The sequence below is a fragment of the Azolla caroliniana genome, unplaced genomic scaffold, assembly GCF_043228905.1.
Source record: "Azolla caroliniana isolate FFs.n. ecotype wild unplaced genomic scaffold, voAzoCaro1.0.p SCAF_15, whole genome shotgun sequence".
Taxonomy (NCBI): domain Eukaryota; kingdom Viridiplantae; phylum Streptophyta; class Polypodiopsida; order Salviniales; family Salviniaceae; genus Azolla; species Azolla caroliniana.
The window spans coordinates 6649787-6661125 of NW_028230450.1; the positions used below are offsets into that span (position 1 = coordinate 6649787).

The following is an 11339-nucleotide window of genomic DNA, read 5'->3' on the forward strand; positions in this document are numbered from 1 at the left end:
GCCCGACTTTCTTGTGGATATGCAGCCCTTGTTGCTCTTGAAAGACAATGTGCCCATTTGCAGTTCCAAGAACCACAAACTAAGCTGTTGTTATTTGATACACTTGTCACACCAACTCTGCTCTATAGAGTAGATACGTGTTGACCGAGTCAGCCCCTATAATCACTGAGGCATTGTTCTGATCAGGGACCTATGCTAGAGATCTTTCGAAGACAAAAGTTATCATTATTTAACTTTAGAATCTCACATGTGCTTAAAACCAGATTCTCTGTAGTCTCTTTTTATCTTATTTACTTTTACATTTACTTAGTAATATTTATTTTATTTTGATTTGTTTTCAAAGACGAGACAACACTTAGATGTAATCTCTTGTTTGGTCTCATAGGCCATTTTGGCCTCTTAAAAGATGTTAATATTTCTTTTTTTCTTTCTATTCACATGTTATGGTTCATAACATGCTCTCTTTTTCAGTAGGGCAAAATGCTCTTTCAGAAAGTCATGCTATCAGCCAGCATGCCTTTCACTTCTGATTTCTTTCCTCTCACCACTATATGCAGTTACCTTGGCACTCCTTTGAAGAGTCTCCAGCTGGGTCCTCTTGTGATGATGGGATGGTGAAGAGCGCCCTTACTACTCATCGGTTTCCATGCATCTCCCCTAACGCAAAGATCCTTGACTGCCGTGTAACCAGTCTTCGTTCTGCTGTTCCTGCTTCTCCTCATAAGTGCATGCATGAACCTCCATGCATCCTTCCGTTTCTCCCCTTGTGTTCGTTCATACCTAGTCCAAAAACTTTTCTCTAGTTCAAAAACTTTTGCATATTCTTGATACCTATAATCCCTTACCATTGTTATTAGGATTTCTGCATTTAAGTAAAGAGTTTTGAATTGTATCACAGTTCATTTAGAAATGAGGAGAATAAGAGACAAGATGGATGGGAATCTCTGGGTAATTCATCTCCATATTTGACAAAGCGTTTCCTCTGGCCTGATGCTGGAGATGTGGAGAGTCATCCTAATAGCTCATCAGACAACCAGGGATTGAATCAGTCTGGGCTTAAAGATATGTCACAGAAGGTTATGTCTATAAATGTTTTAGAAAACTTTAGCACCCAGAATTTCTGATAAAGAGTTATCTATGCGGACAGATTTTAAAGCACATTCCTAAGTTCGTGAAAATTGTTGAGGTTGGACCGAGGGATGGCCTACAAAATGAGAAGATTACAGTTCCGACAAATGTGAAGATTGAGCTTATCAAAAGGCTAGTTGATGCAGGCTTGATGGTTGTTGAAGCAACTAGTTTTGTATCTCCAAAGTGGGTTCCTCAGGTGAATGCAACTTTGGTGGTGATCTCTTAATACTTATGACACATTTCATTCTTTGTTCCTGACAATGCTAACCATTATTTAGGTTACTTTGAACTGTTTCTTATTATTAATACCATAAAAAGGAAATAGTCATGACTTGGCCAACTTAATACATACATCAAAAACATATAAATCAGTAACCTTTGCACATATATGCTAGATTATGTGCAGTTTTATTTTCCTGTCATTATAAGTGAGTGCAATGTATATGAATAGCATTAAGAAATATTAGCTCTAGTTCATGGCTTCATGTCATGTGGACAATTACTATAGTTATCCATATAAATGGGAAAGCATTCTAGTGCTACTGTATTTGTCTTATTCTTATGCATTAAGATAACCTAATATCCTTTCCACTATAGTTATGCATATAAATGGGAAAGCATTCTAGTGCCACTGTATTTGTCTTATTCTGTCTATTAGAATAGCTAAGAAAATGTTGGTTAATGCTCCTAATATAGCCTCAATTAAGCCAAACTGTTTCAATAATGGGATAATCTATTGCATGCTTTCCATGTAAGATAAGTGTCTATTGTATATTAGACCGGTATCCATGATTCATTGCATATTAGGCTAGTGTCAAATGTTTTTTTGATGTTTCTGTCAAGGCATATAAAAAGTTATTCCTTTGTGATGGAACACCAAAGCAAAGAAATATTCGAGAGCAAAACCTTTTTCTCAATGGTTATGATGTGTATAGCCAATAGTTAAGTCTTAAGGGAGAGTGAAACCAAAGGGTTAATTTGGTTTTTCTTTAGCACAAAACAAGATGTTGCAGTCATGTGTAGACAGATGGTTTTCAATGTCACATGAGGCGTCAGGTCATGAAAATATGGGGAGTGCTAGTTTTTGGACACATCGAGTACATACAGAAATGTCACTAGACCCATAAACATTGTAGTGTGATTTTCCAAAATAAAACCTATCTGGATGTGGCTTGATTATATTAGAACTGAAAAATTATAAAATAGGCTGATCAGGCTTTTTATTATGTATATCCTGATAACCAAGCAATTCCTGCTCCATTAAATATTTATGCATTAGATGTATGAAAATAGGCGCATTAGCATAAATTGGTGACACCTTAGCAATGATAAACACTGCCCATTATTTGAAGATGTGATGGGACCATTAATGCATATTTGTTTTGATTTGTTCTTCATAAAAACTCACAAATCAAAAAAGGTTTCCCCCTGTAAAAGTATACAGAAAAGATATCGATTTCCAAACTTCAAGCTTCAGGCACATTTTATTTGAATTCAATAATTTCGTTTTCAATTTTTGCAAGCTAAATAAATTTAGAGTGCCATTGTAGAAACCAGAAAAGTATATATTTTCTTGCATGGACAGCTTGCAGATGCGAAAGAGGTCATGAATGTGATTAGGGCATTGAAGGGTGCTCAGTTTCCTGTTCTCACTCCGAATCTTAAAGTAAGCTTAGATCATCTTACAATGTAAACAGAAATAAGAACAAGTTTTCTTATGTGGTGATACTTGATGTCTGTCAGGGCCTTGAAGCTGCTATTGCTTCAGGTGCACAAGAAGTTGCTATATTTGTATCTGCGTCTGAGACTTTCTCAAAGAAGAATATAAATTGTAACATTGGAGACAGTTTTAAACGCTATGAAGAGGTCATGGATGTGGCGAAAAAGTATTTGCTACCAGTCCGAGGGTAATTGTTTTCTTGCCGTGTGATAGCCCAGCTCTTATATGGAAATAGGGCCATTCATGGAACTTTATCAGTCTTATGACTTTTTCTTCCTTCTGCATTGCATTAAGAAAAGAGGGAAGTTCGTTCAAGTTCTACTTGGCTCTTTATAAGGAAGTCTATTTTTTATTACTCGAGACAGGTATATTTCTTGTGTTGTGGCATGCCCTGATGAAGGCTCAATTCCACCATCAAACGTTGCACAAGTTGCAAAGAAACTGCTAGAAATGGGCTGTTATGAGGTTTCTCTTGGTGATACTATTGGAGTTGGAACACCTGGTAGGTTAAAGTAATAAGTTTCATGTAACCTTCAACACAAGGGCGTTTCCATTCTACACATAGACACCCTCCAAGATTTAACGGTTGTTTCATTTGTGAAATGTCATTTCAGGCAGTGTTTTGCCTATGCTGGAAGCTGTAATGGAAGTAGTGCCTACCCACAAAATTGCAGTGCACTTCCATGATACATATGGACAAGCATTGTCCAATATATTGTTGGCACTTCTGGTATGAATTCCATCATTTTGGATAAGTAATCCGTATAAACATTGTGGGGAATTTGGAGAAGTATTTTTCTTTTTATTGAGCAAAGCAGCTCTATCCTATTTTAAAGGTTTTTAAGTGAGAAATTTTAATCAATGAGTATTATTTTCACTGTTGGCAATCTAGCTTTTTTTTTTTTTAGTAACACTTTTATTAGTAGTGGGAAACCTCAAAGTGAGGTGAAAACCCACAAAGAATAAAGAAAAATATACAAGTGTCAATTGACACTAAAGAGCTTAAAAGCACTCAAAGAAAAGGTTGTAAATTTGGAATGTGATGTCTCTAAGTTGCAGACAATCAAATAGAGATTGCCTGAGGGATTGCTTAAAGAAGCTAACTTCATGTAGTTGGTTTCGATCAAAGACCTTATTATTGCGGGCTGTCCAAATGGTCCAAAGTGCCCAAAATCGTGTCCATTGGAGAAAATAGGCATTGTCGGATAGGGCGCATGGAATTTGTCCAAATATCCAAAAGTGTTTACCGAACCTTCGGCCAGGAAATCTGTGATAAAGAGATGCACTTAGTCTTTGTACAAATGTTGTAGTGAATGAACAAGTCCATAATAAGTGTGGGACTGTTTCCAATCGTCCACCACAACTTGCACAATGCGGCGAGGCTATCGATCGCTTTTGAAGATTCAACCTAGTTGGGAGCACACCCAGTAAGCATCTCCATAGGAATACCCGTTGCTTAAGTGGAAGACGAGAGCTTGCAAGCCTGTTATTCCACCAGGACTACGTTTTATGTAGGTTCCATAATGCATTTGCATGTTCGTGAAACCATGGGACAGGTTGCTACAACATATACACTGAATGTGTTGTAATGTTATGCATTGGAATAACAATGTTCCCTTTTTGTAACATCCAATCCTGAATCCTACGATCTCCATTGAGAGGTGGCACAGGTACTAAGGAAACCACCAACTCAATGACTTGATTCCATATAACACGATGATGTGACCCAAGATTATAACGACATGTCATGTCATTGAAGTGCAATAAGTGGCCTTGGTCATTTACCACATCTGCAATTGATTTCAGCCCCTTCTTTGCTAAAAAATAAGCTTTGCTAGGCTCTTGTTCAGCTAATGACTGTGGGAATATACCACTCCAATGTAAGCTTTCGAGGCGTAAAGAGTTCCCTGATTATGAATTCCTACCTCTCCATTTTATGTGGTGCAATATGTCCTTCCAGTGCTTTAGAAGCTTTGAGCTAAACGGACAACCTTTGATGTGCCCGTCAAGCTTTCCAAACACTACATCCCAATGATTAGTTTCCCATGAGCCAAATGACTTAGTTTTCAAATGATCAAACATATCAGATAGCATTCTTGCCCAAGGCAATGTTTTTTCAGCAAATTTCGGCAATAAAGTAGCTTTTCTAGCCAACATATGCAAATGCAAATTAAGAAAATTTAGCCCTCCACTCAATCATGGAGTGTATATCTTCTCTAGTGATAAACGTCGTATACCTCTATGCGACTGCTTAGAGCACCAAAAGCTGCTTATGAGTTCTGAGTTAATCGTTTGTATCATGTGTTTCGGCCAATCAATCATAATTAAGTAATATTGCATATAAGGCATGAATATTGATTGCACTATCCTCAATCTTTGGCAATCTAGCCTAGGTCGATCTATATAAGGAAAGTTCAAAGAAAATTCACGGTGCTAACAAGGGATGGATCTGTTTGTTATTCCCCTTATTGGGTGTATTCCTGAATCTGCCCCTCTAGAAAGTATGTAAATTTTGAAAGTATTCTAGTTTTAGAAGGTCTAGAGTTAATTTAATAATAAAGTACGTCTCAAAAGAATGTGAATGTGTGCCAACACAAACCTCTATGTGTTGGGTGGAGATTGGCCTTTATTGTGTTACCATAAATTATCTATCTCCATCTTTTTAGATGATGAGCATTACATGCCTTTCCTTTTAAAATATGATTATTCCAAACTATAAAAGTGACTCAGAATGAAGATGCGAAAATAGAAAAAAAGAGGATCGAGACAAGAGAGATGATGTTGAGCATAGCTCAATGCTCATAGAAGGCTAAAACATGACTCATGGCTCCCAGAAATGAGCATTACAAAAGAATCTCCTCTGGTGATGCAGAGACTATAGCCACATGTAATTATGGATTTTCTTGTGAAGAGTATCAAGACAAGAGAGGGAATGTTTTATCATAGCGCAATGCTCATAGGAGGTTAAAACATGACTATAGCTCCCAAAAAGGAATGTTACTAAAGAGTCTCCTCTGGTGATGCAGAGACTGTAGCCACATGTAATTATGGATTTTCTAGTTCCTACTATGCTTGAGTGTATACATATGAAACTAGCAAGCAGGATTTGGTACCTCTGATGTGGACAAGTGTTGTGAAATTGATGGATGTGGCTATCGAACAGTCCAAGTAGGATATATCGTGAGATATGATGTATGTAAAAATCAGATGCGTTAATGTTGTCAGCAAGATATCATTTCTCACTATAATAATAATAATACTGATCAAGTTTGTAGAATTCAGAAATTCCCAGAATATATTGATCATTAAGTAATTAGGCATCTGTAAATCTGTCAGTTATGATTATACTAATTGAAGAAGTTTTCTGTTTTCCATTAACCATCAGATGCTTAAATGTGATGCTTTAGATTTTAAACTATTTCCAAAATTCTATATATTTTTTAATAATCTTACAGATGGGGATCCGAATTGTAGATTCATCTGTAGCTGGTCTAGGTGGTTGCCCATATGCTAAAGGTGCTACTGGTAATGTAGCAACTGAAGATGTCTTGTATATGCTAAATGGACTCGGAGTCCATACAAATGTGGATATAATGAAAATAATTGCTGCTGGGGAGTATATTTGTCAGCAAATTGGTCGACAGAACAACTCTAAAGCTGCAATTGCTTTAAGAAACAAATCTGCTAGTAATCTGTCTAAGATGTGAAGTCCCTTTCCGTTTTCATTCCGTACATCTCATCTTATACTGTATGCTCAATTCTGTGAATAAAATCACATAGTTGTGTATAAAATACATTGTAAAATATCTGGCTTCAATTTTAGTGACCGTTTATGAGATAAAATATCTGGCTTCAGGTGTGTGAGTATAACACTTTGGTATAATGTTTTGCCTTTGAGCATATTCAACTATGCTTTCCACACATCTTCAACAAAACCTAATCCTCGCACAAATTTCTCTCACAATCACAATGTGCACTCTTAATTGCAACATCTATTGGTAAAATTCTTGAACATTGAGAGTTGCTCATCACTTTTACATGCACTAGGTGAAATGTACAATAATATCCAACATTTAAGAATGAGAACATACCTCACATGTTGATGATTACCTAAGAATTGGGTTTTCAAAAAACACATCGTATGCTAAAAGTGAGCAATAGCTATAGGGTGGCGACATTTTCTTATATTTCAAGATATGGTTTTTATTTGAAGATGGATGAGAAATTTTTAGCAAACAAGATTTTCAATAAAATTAAAAGAAATGAGGTACATACATCATATTCTTTAATATCTAAATGAGAATGTATGTTAGATAGGATTACATAGACATGGGGTTTTGACATGCCCATCATGTGGTGAAAGCATGTAAGAGAGCTATAGGGTGGCGACCTTTTCTTATATTTCATGATATGGTTTTTATTTGAAGATGGATGAGAAATTTTTAGCAAACAAGATTTTCAATAAAATTAAAAGAAATGAGGTACATACATCATATTCTTTAATATCTAAATGAGAATGTATGTTAGATAGGATTACATAGACATGGGGTTTTGACATGCCCATCATGTGGTGAAAGCATGTAAGAGAGCTATAGGGTGGCGACCTTTTCTTATATTTCATGATATGGCTTTTATTTGAAGATGGATGAGAAATTTCTAGCAAACAAGATTTTCAATAAAATTAAAAGAAATGAGGTACATACATCATATTCTTTAATATCTAAATGAGAATGTATGTTAGATAGGATTACGTAGACATGGGGTTTTGACATGCCCATCATGTGGTGAAAGCATGTAAGAGAGCTATAGGGTGGCGACCTTTTCTTATATTTCATGGTATGGTTTTTATTTGAAGATGGATGAGAAATTTCTAGCAAACAAGATTTTCAATAAAATTAAAAGAAATGAGGTACATACATCATATTCTTTAATATCTAAATGAGAATGTATGTTAGATAGGATTACGTAGATATGGGGTTTTGACATGCCCATCATGTGGTGAAAGCATGTAAGAGAGCTATGGTGGAGATGTAAACTTCTATTTGAACCCACAGTTTTTATTTGGAAATGGATTGGAAATTTCTAGCAAACAAGAGTTCCAATAAAACCAAAGCAAATGAGGTATATCATATGCTAATATCTAAATGAGAATGGATGTTATGGAGAATTACTGGGAATGAGGTTTTAACAAGCCCATCATGTGGTGAAGGCGAGTAATAAAACTAGGGTGGAGATCTCGTCTCCTATTTCAAGCCGCAGATTTTATTTGGAGGTAGATTGGAAATTTTCAACAAACCCGAGAATGAGGTTTTAACAAGCCCATGATTAATTGAGTAAGAAAGTTAGGGTGGAGATTTCTTTTTCTATTTTGTGCCAAGGTTTTTATTTCACAAGAATGAAACGTTGACTATCTAGATTGACCCCAAAAAAGCTTGGTGGAAATATATCATTCGATAGCTTTAGTAAAGCTATCAAGAGTGGCAAATATACATTCACATCTACATCATCTTAGAGATCTTAGAGCATTTGGTAGTGGACTAGCAATCGGTAGTGCATAACGGAAAAGAAATATTGCTTGTAGTGGGTGTTTTTTATACAATGGTGTCGGAACATACTACATAGATTTATCACTTTCACATGTCTAGATCAATTTGCAAGTATGTATTTATAGTGTGAGCATCCATGACAAGGAGGTCAAAAACCACATCCCATTGGTGTTTCCAAAGCCAAATTCGTCAGCTATTTCACCACACATAGAAGTTTTATTTTTAAGTTTTTAGGGTGTATGGTATACTTGGATGATGCAAAACATATTCATTTTCAATGCCCAAGTGGGAGGCGCGCAATGAGGAAACTAAGAGGTAATTTGTTGTGGCAGTTCATTATCATGTTATTGTCATGGCTTGGTCTATGATGTAAACAATGTGAGTGGATCATAGAGATGCGGAGGGGATCAATATAGTTAGTGGAGTGTTATGTAATTTTGCTCCATTAATACAAATTCAATTATTCAAAAAAAATAGTGGACCATCACTAATTTATTGAAGCTAGAGAGAATTGCTCACCACAAACTTGATTTACCGTATGTATATGGCCTACTAAAAACATGGTACAAATAGGGGATAACGTCAATATTAAGAACAACAATGGGTATATCATTCATATCATGGTCTCTCTTTTTCTCTCTACTTCTAATTTTTTAAATTAGTTTACCCTAGTCATAAGCTGTTACATTACTAGCACTAGGTCTTGGGTTCAAAACGAATTTTCTCACCTCTCTATTGCTCCATACATATATCTCTCTCTATTTGAAGTATTATTGTTTTAAAAGTCCCTTAGAAAGGTTTCTTGTGAAACCTAAAATTACAATATAAAGAGAAGTGTTAAAATCATAATAAATGACTGACACACCATATCATTACGCTTTGAAGCCATCAATGTAATCTCTCAATGACTTTCTTTTAAGAATAGTCATAATGTTAAAGTAGTATTTTGAGCAATGAAGAATGTTTTTCAGTTGCTTTAAAACATAACCTCATATCCACATATTGGCACAAATCAACAATTAAAAATAACATTGAGGTAAATGTGCCGGCTCCTCTAGTTCAACTAATTTAAATTTGTTGACAAGTTCTAAAGTACATGACATAAGCTGGATGTAGTTATTTATAACAATTGTGTGGATTTGAAAGTACTTTTGTGCCATATATCTTTGTCATAGCTTTTCCATAAGTAATAGAACACCACCGATATGTAAGATTCTGAATTTATATTTGTGATTGGTTCTTGAGCTAGGGCAAAGACATTATCTTAAGAACACTAATCAAGATTTTCTCTATTATTGAATTTAATAGGAAAAATGTTTTTTTTCCTAAAAGAAAATGGTTTCATTAAATGCATATTAGGGGAACATCAATAGTGTAGATTGAACCTTCTTGAGAATGCACAAAAAAATAACACATCGCCTATATTAAGCCATTGTTACAACTTCATTGCTATGTTCGGCACATACATTTGGAACTTATATGCATAAAATAAATATGTCGAGTAGGCTCATCTAATTATTGGTGTATTGTCCAACCATCAATAACAAAACATGCATGAACAACTACAAATAATTGCTACTAAAGGGGAATTAATGCATTTGTAGAAAAGGTCTCAATACATTGCTAGATTACAGCTTAGTGAGAATGCACAAATGAGAACACGTCATCTATTTAAGCCCCACCTACAACTTCATTGTCATGTTTGGCTCACTCATTTGAACCCAATACTCAAAAAATAAAGATACAACTACTAGGCTTGTCTACTTATTGGTAGATTTGTCGTACTATTAATTATGAGTCATACATGTGCAATTACAAATCGCAATAATTAGGGATGAATTAAGTTATATTCAATTTTTGTGCAAATTTGATCTCTCAACAAAATGTATGAAGTGTGAGGTATATGAGTTTAATATCAACTTGACAAGGCTTTTGTATTCAACAAGATTGTCGTACTAAATGTTCTACTTTTGTTTACCGTATATGTTTGATAAAAACTTCTTTAAGTTTTTATGTTTTAGGAAATGAGTCACTTAAGCTTAGCCTAAAAGAAAAATGTTTTTAATAATACAAATAAACTACTCCACTATTGTTGGGTGTACAAAGTCATCAAAAGACTACAATAGCTTTCTAAGTACATTGCAATCCCCTCAAATAATTAAAAGCTTGTATCGCAAAACGACACAAAATCACTATATTGAACAAGAAGTTAATCTTGGGGAATGTGGGCAATTCCTATAGTGCCAAGTCATTTGAGATGCCTTGACTCAAACATAATTTTTTTCCAAAGGAAACGAACATCATGTTTGTAATGTATAGATACATTTAAATTGTAGAGTAGGTAAACTCGGTGGTGGCCTTCTCATAACCTTGAAGACAACATGATTTTCCAATTCACTTGGTTAAATCATACACAATCTTGTATGACTTACCTAACATGTGATGGTAGAAACACATTACATTGACTTTTTTATACATGTAAAACCTTAGAAAACCAATATAGCTCGTATATCGCCAACATTACATGGCTTGAATATAAATGTCAATGAGGTATCAAATATGATCAATGCAATGGGGCCAAGCCCATAGCCACGATAAGAATTTTTAATTATCATCCTTGAAGGTCAAATTGAACAAATTGGACAAAAATGAAACATTTTCACATAGAATGCGGAAGTCATTGTTGACTTTCAATGTTAAAGAATTGAGGGTGAGTAGTTAGGAGAAAGAAAGAAAGAAAGAAAGATATATTAACGTCTTCTAAGGCCAAATTTGGCCCATGAGACAATTGGTTTACAACAAAATGAGTATTTATCCAGTCATCATAACTAAAATAAAATAAAGTAAATATAGAACTTAAGCTAAAAGAGTTCTAGTAGTGTACAATACATGGTATACTCGATAAAGGAAGTGACTTGACGCTAATCCTAATTTTATTTCCA

General features: G+C 35.0%; 1 protein-coding gene and 1 pseudogene across 4 annotated transcripts in view; one reads left to right on the forward strand and one right to left on the reverse strand.

Annotated features, from left to right (window-relative positions):
• LOC147854498 (uncharacterized) overlaps nt 1-6694 on the forward strand; it is a 90629-nt gene extending 83935 nt beyond the window's left edge. For 2 of the 4 annotated variants that reach the window (XM_087331121.1, XM_087331119.1), the window contains exons 3-9: nt 899-1076; nt 1148-1327; nt 2717-2797; nt 2875-3038; nt 3217-3353; nt 3466-3581; nt 6307-6694. In XM_087331121.1, coding sequence (XP_087187247.1) covers nt 899-1076; nt 1148-1327; nt 2717-2797; nt 2875-3038; nt 3217-3353; nt 3466-3581; nt 6307-6558 — 1108 coding nt within the window. In that variant the 3' untranslated portion in view covers nt 6559-6694. Of the gene's footprint in view, nt 1-898; nt 1077-1147; nt 1328-2716; nt 2798-2874; nt 3039-3216; nt 3358-3465; nt 3582-6306 lie in introns of all 4 variants that reach the window. The other 2 variants (XM_087331122.1, XM_087331123.1) reach the window with 2 other exon arrangements.
• Nucleotides 3854-5059, reverse strand: LOC147854502 (uncharacterized; annotated as a pseudogene).
• Nucleotides 6695-11339: the final 4645 nt, after the last annotated feature.